The 22,933-nt window shown below is 47.0% G+C and overlaps 2 protein-coding genes across 2 annotated transcripts; both read right to left on the bottom strand.

The window, feature by feature from the left end:
* Nucleotides 1–2,559: 2,559 nt before the first annotated feature.
* On the bottom strand, nt 2,560–3,557 carry LOC127333887 (uncharacterized). The gene has a single exon (XM_051360328.2). It carries the CDS (start codon nt 3,496–3,498, stop codon nt 2,794–2,796), a length of 705 nt encoding a protein of 234 aa, XP_051216288.1. The 5' UTR covers nt 3,499–3,557; the 3' UTR covers nt 2,560–2,793.
* Nucleotides 3,558–19,915: 16,358 nt separating this feature from the next.
* Nucleotides 19,916–21,301, bottom strand: LOC127333886 (serpin-Z1). The gene has a single exon (XM_051360327.1). The coding sequence runs from the start codon at nt 21,253–21,255 to the stop codon at nt 20,053–20,055; it is 1,203 nt and encodes a 400-aa protein (XP_051216287.1). The 5' UTR covers nt 21,256–21,301; the 3' UTR covers nt 19,916–20,052.
* Between the last annotated feature and the right edge of the window lie 1,632 nt (nt 21,302–22,933).

Below are 22,933 nucleotides of genomic sequence, written 5' to 3'. Positions count from 1 at the left end.
TTCTGGACCACCAAATATACCAGCACGCAACCATTGTTGTAGCTGTCAAACGTTTTGCATTGTACAAAGAATTCCTCCTGGTTTAGATGAACAGAGAAGTTCCTCAAGTACCACCGAGCCTGATCGATCCATCTCCAGGACTGCTCTCACACATTCCAGGAGTCCCAGGCCTTTCCATATCTCTTGTGCCCTTGAGCACTTGAAGAGCATGTGATTAAGATCTTCAACATTACTTAGACAAACTGGAGAGTTAACTGAATTCCCAATATGCATATTCGCCAATGTACATAAACATGGGATGATACCATGCAATGCACGCCAGCAAAGATTTGAATTTTCCTTGAAACTGGTGTTTTCCAAATTAATTTCCAAACTTCATGAGGTGAGGCTTGGTCAGATCCGTCCCTCCTTTGAGCTCTCCTTCTATATTCTGCTTTCCACTCAATATGGTACGCAGATTTCACCGAGAAACAAACAGACTTGTTAAAATGCCATGCAACAAAGTCAGGCTGTCCAAAGTTCGGTAAGGGGATCTGCAAGATGCGTTCCACATCCCCCAACCTGAAATTGTGACGAATCAAAACCTCATCCCACTTTCCTGTTGTTGGATCAATCAATTCCTGAACCTTTGACAACAGAATGGGTCCTCTCGGTGTTAGAATTTTCCGAGTAGGGCTAGATGGTATCCACTGGTCCGACCAAATGTCGATAGTTCCACCATCTCCTGGCCTCCAAATACAGGCTCTCTTAAACGGCTTCAACCCTGACATAATACTCCTCCATGTAAAAGATGAGTTCTTCTTTAACACCGCATTAACAAGATCTCCATCAGGGTAGTACTTTGCTCTAAGGACCTGCGCACAAAGAGAGTTAGGATCACTTAGGAGACGCCAACACTGCTTTGCAAGCATGGCTTGATTGAAGCAATGCAAATCACGAAATCCCATTCCTCCTTCGGATTTAGGGATACTCATTTTCCACCCGGTCATCCAGTGCATTTTCCTCCTGGAAGCCGTATCGCCCCACCAGAATCTAGCAATCGCATTACAAATTTCTTTGCATATCTATTTTGGTAAACTAAACACTGACATGGCATAGGCCGGGATAGCCTGGGCCACTGCCTTCAATAGAATTTCCTTTCCTCCCGTCGAAAGTAATTCTCATTCCATCCATTTATCAGCATGCACACCCTCTCGATCAGGTGTTTAAAGCAACTGCTGCGGTCAGCACCCACAAGCGACGGTAAACCCAAATATTTGTCACTAAGAGATTCAGTAACAATATTTAACTTCTCACAAACCTCTTCTCTGATCGGAACCTCAGTGTTAGGGCTAAAGAAGATGCTTGACTTTGCATCACTAACAAATTGGCCTGAACTTGCACAATATAAATCTAGAGCATTACGGAGAGCTGTGGCATTGGACATATCAAGTTTCATCAGGAAACTGACGTTCCTCCCCCCGGCACACCCTAATCCCTTGAATACCACCAGACACCTCTTCATGCAATAGTAAACTGGATAAACCCTCACCACATATCAGGAACAAATACGGTGAGAGTGGATCGCCCTGTCTAATCCCTCTTGTAGGAGAGAAAGACTCAGTCTCTTCAGAGTTGAACCAGATACGATAATTCACAGAAGTGACACACGACATAATGAGATTGACCCAACCCTGGTTGAAGCCTAGTCTCAGTATCATATCCCGTAGAAAACCCCATTCTACTCGATCATATGCCTTGTGCATGTCAAGTTTTACTGCACAAGTTCCGTTCTTCCCTTGCCTCTTGTTCTTTATAGCATGGAAACACTCATACGCCACCAAGACGTTGTCCGTAATCAATCTCCCAGGCACGAACGCACTTTGTGTTACTGATATAATCTGGTAGCTTTCAGCTGTTTGGATAAGATCTTGGCGATGACTTTGTAAATCACATTACACAAACTTATTGGACAGAACTGTTTTATCAACTCCGGACTTGCCACTTTAGGGATTAGTACTATAGCTGTTTCAATCCAGCCTTCCGGGATCATTCCCGTATTCGGTGCTTGAAGCACTTCATGAGTCACTTGGTCGCCCACGACTGACCAGATTTTTTGAAAAAGACAGCGTGAAGACCGTCAGTCCCGGTGCCTTATAATCACCAATACTGAACATGGCAGCTTTTACCTCTTCTGCAGTGTAGGGCTTCAAGAGGGCCTCATTCATTTCATTTGTAACTCTAGGATGAACACGCTCAAGCAATCTTGCATCTGTTTGCTGTATCTCTGACTCAAACAGCGTCAAGGTAACTCAAATTCCCCGCGGGAATCGAGAAACCTTCCCTGGACGGCCCTTCCTAGTTCAGATGTATCCTTATGAAAACGTTTCGTCGATGAGATGGAAAACAGAAACGTTCGTGGGACGGTTTTTTGCACCGCAGTAGACAGTTGTAGACCGCATTATATTTGTTCAATTGTGAATCGTGCCGTGCATATATCCATGGGCATCCTGAGCAGAAGTGGCATGGTTGCCCACTTGCCGCAAACTAGCGAGTGAGACGAATCTGTGTTCACGTATGTTACATGCAACAGCTTGTAGTACTTCCCATTTCCATAGTGATGAATGGTTTTACAGTAACACCACAACACTGACAATACCCACATAATATGATTATACTGGACGAACACTCGAACAGTACGACAGATGATATGCAATTAAGGTATGTAACTAAGGGGGCGGAGCAGCAATCTGCATTATTATTCGATCTCCACTCTCCAGGGAGATTGGCCCAGGTGGGCAGGGACTCGGAGCCCTAGATGTTGGGCTTGAACGCCCGGCCGGTCGGCGTGGACGGCAGCTCCGGCTCGTACGCCGGAGGAGTCGCGCTGGGGTGAGAGACTTGTTCGCCGACGATGTCTTGTTCGGCGACCAGTTGTTCGTCGGCGGCAGGCTCGGTGGTTGAGGGAGACGGCTCCGGGGACGGGGTGTACGTCGGTGGCGAGGGTTCAGGTGGCGTTGGAGGCGCGGGCGTGGGGGGAGTAGGCGCGGGGGGCCTGTGGGAGCCCGGCGGTGGCTTGTGCCGCCTGGGTGGCCTGTGGTTGCGGTGCTTGTTGAGCGCCGTGACCGGCGTCGGGATGGGGATGTAGATGTACCCGCCGACGTAGCCACTGCCCGCCTGGATCTCTTCAGCTTCAGCGCCCGGTTCTTCGTCGGCGGCAGACTCGGTAGTGGCCGGAGACGGCTCCGGGGACGGGGTGAACGCAGGTGGCGAGGGTTCTGGTGGTGGTGGCATTGGCGCCGGAGGCGTGGGCGTGGGATCGATGGGCCCAGGGGGGCTGTGGGAGCGCGGCGGTGGCTTGTGCCCCTTGGGTGGCGGCCTGCGCTTGTGGTGCTTGCGCGACGGGGTGAACGGCGTCGGGGTGGGGAAGCTCCCACCGCCGTAGCCGCTGTCCGCCTGGATCTCCAAGACCAGGCTCGCGGCCAGGAGGGCGACCAGGAGAGCGGCTTTGCCACCCATTCTCGCTACTCACTGCAAGCTCTTGGCTGGCTCAGTGTGGTTCTCTTCCCACTTGTGAGACGCATACCACTGCTTATATAGATGGCGGGAGCCTTTGCATGTTTGTGGTGCGTATGATGGAATGCTTTGCACCGTCGTGCCGTTTGGTTTCGCTGCTAGACACTCCTGAATTTCAGTCGTTCAGTGGGTACTTAAAATGGATCCAGCTGTATATGTTGGTAATTAAGGTAAAGTTTATTTGTTTATTATGAAATTCAGAACTATATATAGATGAAACAGATTCTCATGATATGTCTCCTTACACGAGCGACAAGTTTGCGTTGTGATACAAGTTAGTGGCGTTCAAGGCATGTGATTGAGATTCGAGAAGCAGACAACAGGGTACATGCATATGTCGGGTTAAGGTTACGCCCGAACTGGACAAACCCTAATCAACCGCATTGTCTGCTGGTGCAGTCAACCAAAAAAGGTAACCTTGGTGCATGATGCTTTAGGTACATCACCAGGTCTTCAATTCTGAGGTTTTTTCGGAGGCTTTTCATCAGTACGTACTGTGGTAGAGAGGACGAAATGAACTTAGCAGCATTGGAACATATCACACAATATGCATAGCACACGAATTATCCAACCATCGCTAAGAGAGGATAGGTGCAAGTAGAAGAAAATTACACAAATAGGTTAATAAATCTGTTTGTGATAGGGGCAATCGCACACATTTTCCTAGAAACTAGCGCGTGCGATGACACCCCATCGCCCATGATTCCAGAACTCCAATCTTTTGCATTCCTAGCCTAACACACACGATTATACATATTTAAGCATGTGTGTTTGGGCCATATCGCTTAGGATGGAGTCTTTAGTCATTTCGTTCTAGGGACCATTGCACACGGCTAGTTATGTTTAGGGGGTGTTTGTTGTGGCTTTTTTTGGCTTTTGGCTTTGGCAAAAGCCACCAAAAGCACCTAAATAGGTGCTTTTTTTGGCTTTTGGATTTTGGAAGCCTGTTTAGGTGCTTTTTTTGGCTTCCAAAATCCAAAAGCCAAAAAAATAGGTGCTTTTGGTGGCTTTTGCCAAAGCCAAAAGCCAAAAAAAGCCACAACAAACACCCCCTTAATCGTGTGCAATGATTTGACCCACGTCTCGAAATAGGCATTACCCCGCTTTATAAATAAAGCCGCAACGGTCAAACCGATACAAGGTGATGAGTAAAACCTCTTACAAAACAAAATCAAAGAATACACAAAAAAGAACATAGAAAACCAAAACTTGCCACGACATTCAAGTTGGGCCAAGTTGCGTCAGAGCTCCACAACGACGCCCCCCAAGAGGGTAACGACGCATTATGCCGCCATAGTCGATACCGCAAGGTCTAGGGTTTTCACCCGAAGCAGCCCCGCAGGGAGGATACCAACAACGACGCTCCCATGAGGGTTACGACACCCGCATGCATCGCCATCACTAGCGTCGAGGTGGTGAGCTTTCGCCCGAAAGCATCCTCACACCACACTCGAGAAACTCAGCTGCCCGCTGCCCCTGAGGTAGGTTTCCGAAACAAGATCTGGGAGCTACCAAAGTCGAAGCGCCGCCAACCCTAGGATCCCCCATCGTTCGCTCCACGCCACCCCCATGACCGAAGAGTGAGACTACCGCTACCGCAACGTTGCCCTCCATTGAGCCAACAGTGCAGTCGGCCTTCCGGGGCTGCCGCCCCGGCATCCATGGCTTGGCCAACACACGGCAACTCTGGCGGATTGGAAAGGGTAGGCCGACACCATAGCCAGCAGCCATCAGGACCAATGCTAGCTAGGGGAGGGATCAACCCTCCGCCAAACAAGGTGCCCGCCGTCCGGATGCAGTAGCACTGCCAATTAGGCCTAGATCAGGCATGACCACCTACCAGACCCCGATATCAAGCCCCATTAGTCGTGCCGCCGCGCTGCTAAGCCCACTCCGCCGATGCCATCCATCTGCAAATCCGTGCCGAGCCAACCCTTGCCGCCACCGACCAAACCACCATGTGTTAGGCAGACACCAAGAGCTTCGTCACCGCGACCTCACTCCTCGCATGACGTCCCCGGCCGAGACCGCACACCGCCGCAAAGGAGCACCCCCACTGCAACACCCGGGGACATAGCTGCACCGTTAACAACGCTGCCACGCCGCCGATCAAGCCCGTGACTTTGTCGGCATCCAAGAAATCGCCTTTGAACGCGAGCAAGAACATCCCAACGACCTTCCCGAGCAACAGATGGGTCGCACGCACAGCTTCCACGGTCGCCAGATCTAGGCCCGCCTGGCCTATACCTAGAGCCAGCAGCGGTGCAACCTGGAGAGAGCCTCGCGGGTGGTGGCCCTACTAAGGCCCACTTGGCCCAGGATAGGGCCCGCAAGGCCTAGATTGGGACCCATCTAACCCAATCTGCGCCGCCAGCCAACCCCCTCCGCTGCCGCGCTCTCTGCCGCCTACCTTAGCCTCACACCGCACCCGCCACCGCCTCCACCTGGAGCTGTCACCGCCATGCCCTGCCGCCGTCGTCGGACCGAGTCCCTAACGCCCCAAAGAGTACCGCCGCCCGCCGTGTCTGCCTCGCGCAGAGCTCCTCACGCGCGGATTTGACATGCACAGGGACCTATTTCAGGATATTTCAAATTGCTGCAAATAACCTAGTTATCAGTTAAGATTCACGCTCATCAATCGTAGATACATTATTCACATCACACAATACATAATTGATCACATTGCGGCACATCGATGCAAATTATATCAAGTAACTAGCCAACAAGAAAACTTCAAGTTTGTACCAAGAGACAACATGCATATAAATCATTAGGTAGCCAACATAGACATAAAAAATTAGGTAGTACGTAGATTTTTCTTCCATTGCGGATGACATGGTGGACGAAGAAGTAGACAAATTTTTACTAGTAATGCTGAACCTACAGAATTTCTTGTTACAAGCAGTTCTACTGAAGAACCTCGTGGTGGCACCTAGATGGTGGATATCTGGTTTCCTTCCCTTAGTTTAGGAACATGGTTTTAGGACTAATCACCACGTCAGCCCGTAAGTGAGTTTTTAAAAACTGAGCCCTTTTTTTTGAGAAAAGATAGCTGCGATCTATTAAATCACTGAAACATCGGAATCCAAAGAGTTTACAATAACAGCCGGTGGAACACCAAGCCAAGACCTAGACAATTTATTTTCGCAGCCCTCCTTAGCTAACACATGAGCAACAACATTTGTCGTTTGACGCACTGCCCGCACAGTGATTTCATCAAATCCGCCTAGGAGTTCCTTAACCTCTTCCACCAAAGGACCATGGAAAGATCTATCCTTGTCCTTCTGCCGCAGTTTCAACACCATCACCGTACTGTCCGTCTCCAGCTCCACTTTCGACACCTGCAGTTCCCGTGCCAGAAGTAACCCTCTTCGACATCCCAGGAGCTCAGCCACCTCCGCATCTACTACATGGGTGAAAAATGGCATGCCCCAGCAATGAAGCCGCCATGGTGGTCACGAACGACCACGTCCCCCACCTCCGTTGCCTTTAGCTTGGCGAAAAGCTCCATCCGTATTGATTTTACACCACCCAGTGTCAACACCCGGATTTTTAAGTCCAGATGCCTATTATGCCATTCATCGCAATCCCAGGAATATTGTTTTTGCGAGACATAATAGATTGATATCACAACACATCATTCATTACATACCATAATCGTCTTACAATAGAGGATCACATGATCCAGTCTTACAACATAGTGGATCTAGAGATCCAATTACAAAACACAAAGCGGAAGCGAAGTAGCGGTCGTGGTCCATCTGTTCCACAGGCAACTGTTGACGTCAGGAGTGGTCCTAGTTGTCGTAGACGTCCTGCTGTCCATCTTCATTGTACTGATTCTAGTACTCCTCTTCATAGCCTGGTCATTTGAATAGCCAGGGACAAAGCCATGAGTACTTTAAAGTACTCGCAAACTAATACTAGTGTAGGTACTATCAACTATAGTAAGGGGGTGCTAAGCTCTAAGTTTATTTGCATAAAGCCAATTTTAGTTCACAAACATTTAGGAAAAGCCTCTTCATTTGCTAATTAACTCAAGTGGGAACATTAGTGTCATTCCCACAACTCTGTTGTGATTCAAGTCAACATTCACCTTTTCAAGTTCAAATCACCATTCACCCTTCACATGTCACATTTTGAAAATGATCTGATGACGGAACAGTATGGCCTTTCCAACCGTCCATAACCGTGGACGCGGCTATTCGAATAGTTTCACACTCTGTAGAGGTCGTACATTTGTGCTACAACATTTGCAATAATCCGTCAGGGTTAACTCGCCCTGATTTATCACACTCCATGTGCGGACTACCAACCATAACCTTTCACTTACATACCTTAGTATAGGCACCTCTCCCCACGAGTTTGACCTCCCAGTGAAGACAAACCGTCAGCCTGGGAACTGCACAGGGCTTGGGCCGGACATTCACCTCATTTCACGTCATTTCACATCATTTCACTTTCGACGGAGGCAGCCTCGGCATAACCCCTATGACGCTTGTTTAGAGGGAACCCATACTAAGATACATAAACTTCTAGTTAAGCCCTACCCATAATCAGGTATTGTGGGGGTACTCAAAAATTAGAATGGTATCGCATCCGAACCCAACCAGCAGTTTTTGTGAAGTTCACCATGTCATTCACAAGTCACATTCACCTTCAAAATCTTTCAATAGAATGACTCGTCATTCCAAGGTTTTCAAAGTCATTGATTTTCACATGTTCCCATCTAGAGTAGTCACTTTTATTTCTTAGCACTAGCAACTAGTCATGAGGGGTGCTAACTAGCTTATAGCTTTCTAGGCTAAGTGTGATGCTCTTGTACTACTCCATAGCTAGACCAAGTGAATCATGAATTAAAAATAATCTTTGATAAACCAAAGTCAAAAACTTGTACGGTAAAAACTTGGGATGGGATCATTAAGCATAAAGTAAATTGTGATGAGGCCTTGCTCTTGTAGATCTTTGCCTTAGGGTAGCTTGCAAGAATATTAGCTTGCCTTCAGTGGTGTATTGATCAAAGTGGTCTTCTTCTTCCTAGAAGTAGACCTCCTCCTCCTGGTACTCCTCGGTACTAGCGTCTAAAATGGATATGAGGTACACAATCACCAATCAAAGCTTAAGAGCTAGACTAAGCACACAATTGATTCATAAAACTATTCTAACATCACAACGTTATGAACATGTTGGTTGACTTTGTTTTATTTTAAAGAAAAATAATTTCCTCTCATTACAATTATTAATTAGGGGTTGCTATTGGATTCTTTGGGAGAAATAATTTCCTCTCATTGAATGTTGTTAAGATTTAATCTCCTCATATAATAATATATGAACCTAGTTTGACCAAGGTCAATACTTCATACTCTGATAGGTGACATACCTCATTTAAATCATATAATTATTAATTGGTTAATATTTTTACATATTCTGATAGACAATATGAAATATGATTTTTCAGAGTTGGAATCAACCTAAAGCATTTTTAGTATGTCACCTCATTTAAATCATATAATTATTAATTGGTTAATATTTTTACATATTCTGATAGACAATATGAAATATGATTTTTCAGAGTTGGAATCAACCTAAAGCATTTTTAGTTGATTTTTAATAAATGTTTGAAATTTGAAAAGTCCCTGCCTGATTATTTTTATCACATTATTTATATAATGAATCTAGGGTTGATGCCAGTGTAGTTATTTCGATAATTTTCTAAGCTTTCCAAATATATAAAATTTATTAAATTTGGCCAAGTGGATTTTATTCTATTAAATTTTGAAGTGGGCAGCAGTATTGAATTTCGTTAAAACAATTTAATTCAAATTTGAATTGTTGGGCTGCGCGGGAAAGACTAAACGGGCTAAACAGCGGAAAACCGAATGGGCCGGCCCAGCAGTGTGTCGCGCACACGCGGGCCGCCTGACAAGGTGGGACCCAGCGGTCAGTGCCACTTAACAGCGAAACGGTACGCGGGGATATAGGCCGTGGGATTAAAGAGGATCAGACGGCTGTGGTTCGTCCCCATCGGCGACGAGCTCCGGCGAGGGCTAACCCTAACTCTGGCGAGGTAGGGGGTCAGAGGTTCACCTAGGGCCTGCTGGTTGTCGGCGAGGATGCTGAGAGGTTGAGGAAGCTCCGGCGACCCGACTGGTACCGACGGCAGGGACGGAGGTGCGCTGCAACTCTTTCTCCCCTTGCTACTGCTCCAGCGGGGCTCTGACGACGAATTGGACTAGCTAAAAGCTAAATTGGTACTGGGCGTGGCTACTGGCGCTTCTACGGAGTGAGGAGAGTGAGACTGGGTGCTTAGATCGAGCGAAGGATGCCTCTATTTATAGGGCGAGGGGGTGGCCGTAGCGAGCGGGGCAGGTCATGGTGGCGAAGGCGCTAGGGGTCGCGAAAGGGCAAGGTACGGGGTGCGTCGGGTTGGCGATGTCACCGTGGACCTATCGCGCGTCATGGCGAGGACAGGGGTTGACGGAGGCGGGCAGGCGTCATCATGTACTGCAGGACCCGTGGCGGATGGCGTCGACGTCGTCGTCGTCTACAGGGCGCGGGAGAGCCAATGGTGGTGTCTGGGCGGCTGCTGGTGTCGTGGGGAGCAGGTGGGTGAGAGGAGAGAACGTGAGGTGGCTGGAGGCGTCGGGGGCAGGTGGTGCTCTGTGGTGGCCGTGGCATGTCCTGGCGTGCTCTGGGCGTGGTGATCACGTCGGGGCACGTCACGTTCTGGGCCTTGGCGGCTTCTCCTTGGCTAGGGACCTTGTCTGGCGTGTGCAGCAGAGTATGGTGAGGCTAGATGACATGGTGGAGAGGACCAAAGAGGGCAGGGGCAGGTGATGACTTTGTGGTGATCAAGGTTGGCTGGCATGGTCTTGTCCTTGGTGTTTTGGTGCAAAAACTTTGTCTCTGGGGTCATGTCCTGCTAGAGTGAGGTGAGAGGAGTTGGTTTGGCAAGGTTAGCATAGTTGGAGAGGGCTAGTGTTGGCAAAATTAAATCAAGTCCCACATGTATGTGACACATGCAAGAATTTGGGCATGGCTTTGGTGTGAGGGTGACCATGCAATGCTAGGTGAGGTCATAGGAGTGATTGTGGTACATATTGCACTATAGATGAGCCATAGAGAGAGAGAAGGGAGGTGGTACATGGTTGGTAGAGTGGTTGTACCCTAATTCTATTCTATGTGCTCCACATATAGTACAAGCAAAGGTCTCATGTGTGTTGAATTTTGACCAAATTTCTGCATAGATGTGTTCTAAATAAGATGTGGCACTCATTGGTGGTCTTGGTTTGGGTTTTGGAAATGGTTTGTGAAAATTCCAAAGCTTTGTGGGAATCTAGAATCTGTTTCAAAGTTACAACTTGGCTTGACCAATTTAAGCAATGGTCAACGATCTGGTCAAAGTGGTCAACATGAAGAATGTTCATCTTGATGAGGTGCAAAGATTTGAGAGGGTTTGGTTTGAGAATTTCTTGATACAAGGGCTCAAAGTGGGTATGAGGTTAAAAATGGCAAATTTGACCATTACCTCATGCACTTTGGGTTTTTCATTTCTTTTTATTTTTCTTTGATTTTCTTTGAACCAAGTGGTGTTGTGTTATGTTCTTATGTACTAATTGAGTTTAGATTGGTGTTTCATCATTTCAAACCAAAAATTAGGGTTTAGGCTTAAATAGGCAATTCAGCCATTACTCTCATATACCTCTATGGACATTTTTATTTTATTTTTATTTTCTTTTGTTTCACCTTGGATTTGATTTGTTAAGCACTAGATAGGGTTTATTAATGTTTTCCAATCATTGGCACAAGGTAGAAGGGTCTAGGTTAAAGTTTTATAAAAATAGCCATAGCCTCATATATGAAGCTATTTGCATTCTGTCTTTTTCTTATTTATTCCTCTTTGACTTAAATGGGCATGGTTTAGTGTTTATTTAGTGTTAGATTGAGTTTGGTAAAGTTTTCAAACCATTTGGGTAAGGTATGAGGGCATAGGTCAAAATATGTCATTATGGCTATGTGCCACATATGCCTCTATGCATATTTTTATTTTCTTTTTATTTCACCTTAGATTTAGTTGGTAAATGATAAGTTGGTTTTGTTGAGGTTTTGCAAACCATCTAGCAAGGTAAAACATGGCATAGTTGATTATTTGCAAAAATAGCCATAGGCTTACCTAGGCCCTTTTTTTTTAATTTAATTTCTTTTTATTTTGTTTTATCTTGGATGATGAAAAGGAGCAAGGTTTAGGGTTTAAGAAACATTTGATAAGCATACCAACAATCATCATGGCAAATGCACAAGGTTTAAGTATGAGCACTATGCATAGGCATTGATTTAATAAAAGTTTTTGTTGGTTCTTATTTTTGGAAAAAGGAAATCCATTTTCTTCTTTGTTTGAAAATTTGGGATGTTACACCCAGCAACCGGCGGTGTCTATTTTTTTCCTTCCCCTGGCCGTTATCGCATGTGGCACGGTGTGCAGGTTACGCCACTCCTCTACTCCCGCCATTGTTCTCCCCACAACTGCAGCCAGATCTTGGATTGTACGAGGCTCCCGAGCATCATTCCGAGCGTGCCAAAAGATTGTAAATCAGAGTGAAGAAAGTCTCCGCTTGGCCTTTTTGCTCCTTCCCAATCCAATTCCGCAGCCATCCTTTTAGCTCTGCATGACACGCCAGTTTTTTCGGCGGGGCTTCAAACTTGATCCTTGTTCTCTCCCGTAGAATTTAACACGAGACAGACAACGCCGTCTTTGATTTTCCTATGACTGAGTTTGAATCCAACCGCTAGACCATTCTCCACTAAACGCCACATGTGAACTTTAATCTTGCCAGGAACATGGACATCCCACAAAGCCAACCACCCTTTGTGATCACTGAATGAATGTGATGATTCCACCATCCCTTAAGGGCACGCTTTCTCTGCATCGCGAGAGGTGGTACACAGATTTAACTGAAAAACCCTATTTTTCGTAAAATTCCAAGCAAGGAAATCTTGGGTACCCGGCATTCCAATTGGGGTCTACAAGATATCCACCACATCCCCTTCAAAGAAAAACTTACGCACCATCTCTTCATTCCAAGCACCCCCTTCCGAGTTGATGAATTCATGTAAATCATCCGAGCACTCTGGCTCTCGCCGTCCCAGTGGACGTTGAGATCCACTCCTCGGTATCCAATTATCACCGCTAACACTTACGCCCATCACCAATGCGCCAAATGGGCCCCGCCTGGAGAAGATCTTGGCCATGAATGATGCCTTTCCACGTATATGAGGCCCTCTTGGGACAACTTGCCGTCAAGAAGTCCCCATCCTTAAAGTACCGTGACTTCAAAACTCTGGCACATAACGAATCTAGGCGAGTGATCATCCCCCACCCTTGTTTTGCAAGAAAAGCCTGATTGAAACATTCATAGTCTATGAATCCCATTCCTCCCCGCTGTTTGCTCTTGCTCATACGGTCCCAACCGACCCAATGGACCTTTTTTTGACCTTAAGTACCTCCCCACCAGAAATTTGAGGCAATAGAACTCAGTTGTTTGAAGGATTTCTTTGTGAGCATGAAGCAACTCATCGCATAAGCAGGTACTGCCTATAACACAGCCTTAACCAGCACCCCTTTTCCTTCCTTTGACATCCCTTGCTCTTTCAAACCCTTTACCTTCCCTCAAGTTCTTTCTCGGAGATGCTTAGGTGTAGCATTACTGCACACCTCCACCAACAGATTCACTGCAAGAAAGTTCCCCTACCAAAACAACGCTCTTCTCATCAGAGTGCTTTCTAGGGCATGTGCAATGGTTGATAAGGCTGTTTTATCTTAACGCTACCATGTAATCTAGATATAACAATAAAACATGTTGTACAATAGGTTGCTTTTTAGTTTTATCTTTGGTAACGAGACATCCTAAATTTGTGGTGAGAGTGATTGTGTTAAGAGATGATCTCTTAGCTAAGAGAAGGCAAAGTCTTTTTTCATCTTTTTCTTTCCTCCACATCAGCGTTTATCCTACGTGGCACTGGTAAGAGATCACCATTGTACATGCCCTAACCAGAGTTGGCATATTGTGCAAAGTCATCAGGTAAACCATGATGGAAGAACTATAGTACTAATAGAGTTGAGCAATACTACTAATAGGCAGATTTTTTGTCGATTCTACCCATTATTGGGACCACCTTATCTTTTCCCATTTGTGTGCGTTAATGTGAGAGCTTGCTTGTCTAGTCATTTTAGAGTTGGCTTCTACAGTATACTTGAGGCTCTAGAATCGAATTCCCTTAAAAAAGAAGAAGGCTATTAGAAGCAATTTATTTTCCATGAATTCTCAACGAGGTCTTTTGTTAAATAGCATAGTCCATTTGCAGGTAATAAAATTGTAGTGGTTTGCTATCCACTTTTGCTTTCATTGAATAAGGATGGGATTTACCCCCTCTTCATAAGAAGTTGATTTGAACTGCTAACCACCGAAGCTTCTGGCATCCTTTAAGTACAAATATAGGTTTGTCTCAATTTAAGAACAAGGCATTGCGAGGCCTTTGTTACTGATCTTTTTGATCAGAAAGGTAATCACCAAGTGTTATTTGCATGCTGAAAATCAAAGACATGAGAGATTGGAAAGAAACCTTCAAAGTGAGAAACGTTGTTGAACCTGTATCTCATATGGATGTTTAAAATAATCTGAATATTTATGCTCCTTCTTTTAGGTCTTTATTATGCAAATGTAAATTATATTTTTTATTGTATGGTTTTTTTTCCGACGACCCGTAGAAGATATGCCCGTTATTGTATTATGTTGGAGGGAATTGAACTAAGTTATCTACAAGAGAACGATAAAAAAGGCAAAGAAAAAAAAACACCTATCATGCTGCTTTGAGCATGCAGGAAACAAAACTACCTTTCATGCCGCTTTGAGCATAGTCCTACTTGAATTTTCACCCTGAAAGGCAAGACTATGAACTTCTCCTGTGTAGTCATCCTCACTAGCATGCCGTTGTCACGGTCACCAAGCCAATTCCTCATCGCTGTCCGGAGTCGAACCACCATCGGTAGTCCTCAGATCTCGGCTTTCATGACATTCTCCGCTACTACCATAGAATGAGAACATGCCCCATGATATTAACAGCCAGCAGAGCTTTAAAGCACTTCCTCTGAAACCAAACGACCAGAGAAAAATATGGGTGCACATGACCGAAATGCACCCAATCCAGCAATCTTTGGTAGAGTACGCCTTCCAGAACATGCCACTGCAGCCAGATCAATGAGGTCAGGCAACCGGTAGGTCTTCATCTTGACAGGAGGAGAAACTCTAGGACCGCCACCATTATATGCGAGACCGACAGCCCCCCACGCCGCCAGTCGCCTCCATGCCGAGTTGGCCTAAGAGGAAAGAGGCAGTCCAGGCGCAAGGCTGCAGGTGCCGGCGAGCCGAGGAGCCGCCAAACCACGTCTGGTCGTGGCTAAACCCATCTGGCCAGATCGTCCTTATCCTAGATCTTGGCCCGATGATCCCAGCACGCCGCCATGCTCGTCGAAGGCTTGCTGGGGGCGCACCACCTCTTCATCGCCACCGCGCTGACGGAGGGTCTCAGTTCCTGGCCGGAAAGCCGCGCCGCCCTGTGCTCCCATCGAAGTTCCCTATCTCCTGAGGAACCCAAGCGGGCCGGACCTCGCCATCCCAGCCGCAGGTCTTTAACGCGGAGGGTGCCGCTATCGCTGCCGCGAGGGCAGCGGTAGCGGCCAGGGGCCAGGGGTGGGGCGGCGGGGGGTTTGAGGTGGGAGGGTGCCTTCAGACTTCAGAGCCGCTCAGGAGGGAGTGACTCGGGAGGTGGCGAAAAATCGAAGACCAATTAGACGACTAGTACCTAGAAAAAAGATTCCAGACTTCAGTCTCACACGACAAACATAGGCTTCATCTCAGGATGTGTATAAGCTTACATTAAAGAGTCAATGCTGCTGTATAAGCTTACACTGATTCATCTATCTGTGCAGGACTACCACAAGGTTTGGGATTTGTCCCGGTCTAGGAAGTGTCGCGAGAGGATTTTTTGAAAATTTGGGTTACTTCTTCAGTGGTTTCATGCTTGCAGAGGCTGCAGTGCATTTGATTTATTTGGGTTTCGTTGGTTTTAGCTCACGCAAGAAGTCATCTGCAAGTAGCCAAGTACCGGTGCTTCAAATCCTGTTGGTTAATATTTTTTTGAAGTCGCGCTTTCTACACGAGACCCTGTCTTCAAATTCTAATCACCAGATGAAGCTTCTGTATATTAACATTTGCTGAAGTTATTACAAAAGGCCAGTTTGATAGAATCGACAGTCAATAAAACAGTGTGAAGTCAGCTTTCATTTTCTTCCATTTATTTAGTATTCACATAATCAGATTCCTCCAAACTTGATTCAGATTCAACTATGCAACTTCTTAGTGTTGCCATTCTAATTTCCGATATTGGGAGGGGCGATTTGAATGCTCCCGGTTTTTTCAAAAAATCAGAACAAATCGAAAACTTATCAAAAAAATCCGCAAAAAATCATGCACGTACCTGACCATGGCGCGCACCACCGTGTAAAATTGCGTTGCAAAATGTCATCGTATGCGTCCTGGACAAAAATGACAAATTTCTGACATGAAATGAGATCCAAAAATTTGAATTTCAGATCTGGAAATTTGTCATTTTTTCCCAGAACGCATACGTTAACATTTCGCAGCGAAATTTCACAAGGTAGTGCGTGCCTTGGTCAGGTATGTGCATGATTTTTTTCGGAATTTTTTGAAAAGTTTTGAAAAAGAAAATTTGCTCCCCAAAAATCCGGGAGCAAATGCTCCCGGGAGCCAAGACGAATTTCCGATATTCATGTCCGTACATTCCTACTCAATTAAGATTTATATTTATTTTACATGAACGACACCTTTTTGTGTGAATACAGAAAACATGGAGAAGTTTTTTGTCCAGCTGATAAGGGAGCCAGCAGGGTTTTTGTGATTCATACTAGCAAAAATGCCCGTGCGTTGCACCGGGTGAGAAACACAGAATGCAGCACCATAATTGAAAACCCATGCCTCTAATTCTGCTAAAACTTAAAAATCATGAATGTGTTTGGGCGGTGCTACAGTTGCCGAGTGTTCTTGACAGGGACAAAGGTAGCGTTAATGTAAACATGTACATATTGTCTTTTACAGATGTAAAAAAATCATTACCAATCTAGGTTCATGTATGACCGAAATAAATCAGAATCATGCAAAGAACTCTAACTAATGATAGAATATTAATTTAAGAAATCATTCCTTCAAAATTCAAATGGATAAGTTAATTTATGTATTCCTCTGAAATAATTGTAAGACTTAGGAGTCAACCATGTACACACATAACTCTTTTTTTGGTTTGCTTATGGAGATTATATGTCTTGTTTCTTTATTTCCTCTTATGTGAATGTATAATATAATTTTCAGTGTAGAGAAAGCTTGATGGTCATCATGTAAATAGCATATAAAGATTACCAATAAAGATTACTCTAGCACCAGGCAAGCAAAAGCAGCAACAACGGGGCATGTTACCAGTTTCCTCTCGTCTTGGCGGACGGAGCTGTTGAAATATTGGGCCTACACTTAGTGGCCCATACTAGATTTCAGATTTTCCTATAAATCTCAAAGCCCACATAGTAGCAGCCTTGTGAGTTTGAGCCCAAGTTGGTGGCAGCTCACTAGGGAGTGGCAAGAGGTGGGAAGTTTAGTCCCACATGGAAAGTTGGGAGGAAGTTAGACCATCTTATAAGGTGGGTTGTTCCACCACTAGTAAGTGAGTGAGAATAGGAGTGCTACACGCGCGCTCTCCTCCTCCTCGCTCGTCTCGACACGACACGACACGACACGACACGACACGACACGACACTATGGTGAGTGGATTGAGCCTCGAGCCGAGACTTTCCTTACTTTTTGCAGCTCAGGAAAACGAACAGAGTCCTAGACGGACGCGTCGCAGTTAGTCGGTTCGGGTCGCTCCCGGATCGTGGGCTATCTGTAACCGACTCAAAACGTTCGTGCGACGGGGCGTGGCTCACGTTGCCTAGGGTTTCCCGAGCCTATATAATCTCCTGCCCGGCTACCGCAGAAATACATCTAATACACGAGTTAGGGTTTCCACCTCTCTCTGCTTGCGCCGTCATCGTAGCCTACTCCATCCCGCGCGCCGACGTGCATCGGCGAACGGGAGAGCAGGTCTCCGGAACCGCTCGTCCTTGCGATCCTGTACGGGAGAGGGCGAATTAGGTTTTTGGGAAGCGCTCTGCGCGACTGCTCAAGTTCTTCATCACGGGTCGCCTTCCGTCCAAGTCGGGCGGTGCTGCCTACCGTCGTCTTCAACGCCATCTACTTCGACCCGTCGTCCCTGTCGTCAACAACGTTGTCATCAACAACGTTACTGCTGCGACATCATCTGCTACACCTCCACCGCCACCTCCACCAGATCGGTACGTGCAACATATCTCGATCTGTTTAGCGATGGATGTTGTACTGTTTGCTCTGCTACTGTCCATGTTGATCACTGCATCTAGTATGTTCGAGTTTCACATGTTAGTAGTTACTGTCGTCATGCTTAATATTCTGGAATTAATCACGGAAATTGTGCCTAATTATCCACCAGGAGCGTCTCGTCCAAGCCAGAGACGGAGCAAGGGAATGGAGAGGCTCCGCCCGTGGAGGCGACAACGGTGCTCAGGGCCGATGGCCTGCTCGCTGGTTGTGCGTCCATGTGCCACATTGTCCGACTTTGCCGGTCTGATGGAGGTGGCTGACCGGTGGCGGGACCGCAAGGCTTCAATCCATAGGAACTACACCACCGTAGCATGAAGTGAAGTGAATTAAAATCCTGTCCCTTGAGCCAAGCAAAGTCCTAACCGCACCTCGACATAAGAAGCTAATCTTACTCTTCATCCTGATCATCTTGACACACCCAATACCAGCACGCAAGAAACAATCTCAGAGCAGGGCTGTAACGCTATTTCCGTAGAAGCCATCCACCCCGTGAACACGTAGTTGACGGTCTGGGAATCACCACCCATCCCGGCACGACGGCGCGCGGCTCTCGACAGCATTAATCTGATCGTTGAAGATGATGCAATACACATGTTACCTCGACCTTGGCCTTGTCGAACAAGTCCCTCACCCTACAGGCCTACACACGCCCACTCACACGAGCACCCCTGTGGCTGTGGTCAGCCTCCCCAGCGACGGCTCGGGCGAGCTGCGTCTTCCCATTCCGTTGTTAGCTGATCACGCATCCCTTGGGCATCTTGGGCCTGAGCACGGTGTACTTTTGGGGGTTTTCGAGGAAATCGACGACCTCCTGTAGCCTGCAGCTCGAGCTTGCCCTGATCGGAACCAGCGACATCTTGGATATTGAACCCCGTCTTGGTCACCTCCTCGGCAGCCGGAGTCCTTGGAGAAGCGCACGCGCTCCACCTTGCCATGTTCTCCTCCACCTAGGCGTCACACACGGTAGAAGATCTTGTCGCCGTTGTCCTTGGTTGGGCTTGGATTCCTGGCCATATTGGCTAGCATCATGTTGATCTGATCCTCGACGAAAAAACCTCTCACGAAAGTCGATCTAATCCTGATTGGCCGATCGTCGATCGAGTTATTATATAGTATAAGCGTTTACATGGACCTTGTGTATATAGAGACAGGATTCAACCCGGTGTTGAGTTTCACGTGAAAGGGTTGGACTCTTTTTTTCGATCGAGGGCCAGAGAGGCTCACATAGTCACGTAGGAAGCCAAGGCAAACTGAACCGAGCAGGACTTCGGCGTACAGATGGATTGGCAACCGGTGTCAACCAAACTCGTGGGATTGTAGGACTTGAGACGGACGAAAATCAGCAGCGGACGAAAATTATTAACGAAAAGACGGACGAAACCACGGAAATGCTTCTCCCTTTATTATTAGGTATAGATGATTCCCAGTTTCCACATTTACTCATTACAAAATATTTAGTATCTCCAACACTTCTGAAATTCCTGAATTTTCAGGAGTTTTTCACCCAATAATAATGAGTAGTCGGTTCTGTTATTCTTGCGATTCATTGTACTATTGCAGCACATTTTCATATCTAACTGAACATTTCTCGATACCAAGTACTATGCTGATATGTTATCTAAATTTATATGTATCTACCACTAAACATGCTTAGATATGTGTAAATCTAGATGAATTTGTGACAGTTATTTTATAACGGTGGGAATAGTTATCTATAGAGTTGTATCAAGTATTTCCGCAGCAAGGGAAATTGTCTAAATCTAGTAGACTAGACGACTAGTACCTTGGCAAAAGATCCCAGACTTGAAGGTAAAAAAAGAAGAAGATCGCAGACTTCAGTCTCACACGACAAAGCAGAGCATTAAGCTGATATTCGAAGCGTACATAAGCTTACATTAAAGAGTAGAATTTGGATCCAATAGAGGGTTCATCTGAGGATGTTTTGGAGAGGAAAATATAGTACTAGTAACTTGAATTAATCTAAGAGAGGATTAACAACTTGGCCGGCGTAAACAATTGCGCTGGTGTTGTCCCCCTCCTCCCTGATGATGAAAAAGAGGAACGGGTGATCGGCGACGAAGTCTACGATTACCTCATCCGACGGTGGGCCAAATCCAATAATTTCCATATTGGTGTCTGCAGTGGCCACGGTACCTTCCTCGTTGACACTGACGGAGCAGTGGTGGATGACGGACGACACAGCCATCGGCGTCTTGGAATCTTCAAGCATCTCCGAGAAGGATTGGCCGGCTGGATTGAGACGGAACGGCAGGTCCAGCCCGAGGTCGCGGAGGAGCTGCGAGGCCTCAAGCCTCAGCGACACCTCGAACTTGGGGATCCTCAGCTTGCCAACGGGCACCCTTTTCGTTGGCACGGCGAGGAGTGCGGCCGGGTCAGAGCTGAGCGCGTGCACCAATTCAGGCAGCCCGTCCCGATCGTCGGGGAGGTAGATGCACATGGAGAGAAGTCGGTCGTGATGGCTGCCGGCGTAGATCATTCGCAGGGCTTTGAAGCCGGGGTGGCAGGCGATGCACATGTACTCGTGCAGGTAGTTCCCGGCCATGAACGGCGTGCGAACGGTGTGGCCTGGCGAGACATAGAAGTCGCCGTCCTCCGTGAGCGTAGGGTCGAAGGGGTCGTACCAGTAGCCTCTGAAGTAGAGTGCATTCGCGAGGACGACCATCGTGGCGCCGCTGATGGAACCCTCAGGAAGGAGCTCTTTCCACTGGCCTCCTGTGCTGCCCTCGAACCACTCGTTGATCTCGGACCTGGCCTGCTCGGGGCTTGACCCAAAGGAGACGGCTCGCGCCTCCGCGTTGAACCTGGATGCCGCCATGGCCGCGAAGGCGGGCTTGAGGCGGAGCGAGGAGTCGACCCACACCCCCGTAGCGCACCGGATCTTGGGACTCCGTCTCCCTTCCTCGCAGCTGGGCCTGAGTGCTTGGCCGAAGCTGGACATGAGGGCAGCATGCGCTTCAGCGCCGGCTGGGCCAAGGAAGGAGACGATCTGGTCCCGGATGGCACCCGTGGCACCCGCCGCGAGGAGGGAGAGGACGGCGTGGAAAGACACCGGCGAGAAGGCGACATTTTGGTCTCCGCGGAGGCCGAGGCCACGGAGGAGTCGCATGGAGAAGGCGGCCTGGTCCTTCATGGCGTCGGCGAGCTGCTGCTCCGCCATGGCTTTCTCCTCGTTTTCTCGGTTCAGGCCGGTGATTGCAGGTAGTAGGTGGGTACAAAAGATGAGATATCTTCTGCACCAAATATACTGCTCGACTCAATCAATAACGTGGCATGTCATTCGAGGATACAAATAAATTTTCACCATTGATTGCGGGTGATTTTTTAGGATACTACAAATTAAAGAGCAAAATATTACTAGTAGCATGTTTTTAAGACTACCACAGTGGGAGTATATCATGCATCTCAAAAACCTGATGTGGCAGTGCAATTAAAGGTGAGAGACATGATAATACTACTAAATGCGAGTAGTATCATAGGTAGATACTGTATCATAGCACGTACTACTACAAAATTTAATGCCAAATAAATCTTATACATATATTTTCATTGATACCGTATCATAGGTAGATACCGTATCATAGCACGTACTACCAGAAATTTAATGCCAAATAAATCTTATACATATAATTGCATTTATTTTACAAATCAATTAATATAAGAAAATTATGATACTAGCATATGATACTATGCATTGTGGACATAATAACATATAGTAGTATCATACACGTGATACTTCTATATGATACTATGCATTGTGAATAGTCTAACACGGAGTAGCAGGAAAGGCCAATCGACTCCCCAATGCTCCAACCAGGATCGGGTCCTATAGCACTCTTCAATTTCAAAATAAATAATAATCTTGATGTAGTCAATGACGTATTTTTTCGAATAGAAACCTAGCATTAAGAGAAATATCGAAGAGTACAAAGTACCTCAACAAAAACGAAAATTAAAACGAAATCTTTCCCCTTGGCAGTTCTCCAATCCCTGCCATTTTTCATCTCGGGCCATGCACCTCTGCTCCTTGTTGGGGCTGCAGACATCACCAAGTTTTCACCTATTCGCTTCGAGGTTTTTTGGCCCTGCATGGAGGGATTGCAGGAGACAGTGCAGGAGGCATGTGGCAGGGAGGTGTCATCCAATGAGCCCATCCACAGACTTCACGTCAAGCTCGAGATAATGGCAAAGGGCGCTAAAGAAGCGGCACAACAAGCGTTACAGAAATCTTCACCTCGCAAACAGAGCTTGGCTCTGGTGGTTAGGTCCCTTGTGGTGGAACCCGCCCACCCAGGTTCAAGTCCTAGACTTGACATGGGTGTTTGCATTTACCTGGATTTATTCCAGGATTTAACCGGCGCTTTGCTTTCAGTGGTAGGTGACGTGCCCGTCAACAGCGAGGCGCCAGTGGTGACTTCGTCAACCTCAACATATGCCGGCTCAGTCCCTCGGAGGTGCTCATAGGGGTAGGGTGTGCGTGCGTGCGTTCATAGGGGTGTTTGTACGTGCGTGTTTGTGAGCGTCTGCGTTGCACTGTGTTCTCAAAAAAAAAAAAGAAATCTTCACCTCTAGCTGGAAATTGCCCAGGAGTCTCAGCCTCTCACCCTCGCCGAGAGAGAAATTAGGATCGGTCTGCCAAAGGGCGAGACTGGCCACAACCCACGATCAGACTAGGAGATGCAATCCACCTCTGGTCCAATGGTAGAAGGAGGAAGAACTTCATCATGTCCAAGAGACACCTGGAGCCTGGAGGTCTGGCGGTCACAGACACGGAGAAGCAAGTGGCGCTCCGTGTGAGCTTTCGGGCATTCTTAGGCGAGCCCCATCCGAGATCTTCT

The sequence above is a fragment of the Lolium perenne genome, chromosome 2, assembly GCF_019359855.2.
Source record: "Lolium perenne isolate Kyuss_39 chromosome 2, Kyuss_2.0, whole genome shotgun sequence".
Lineage (NCBI taxonomy): Eukaryota > Viridiplantae > Streptophyta > Magnoliopsida > Poales > Poaceae > Lolium > Lolium perenne.
Note: the sequence above shows the minus strand (reverse complement) of the source record. Positions and strands in the feature narration are given on the sequence as shown.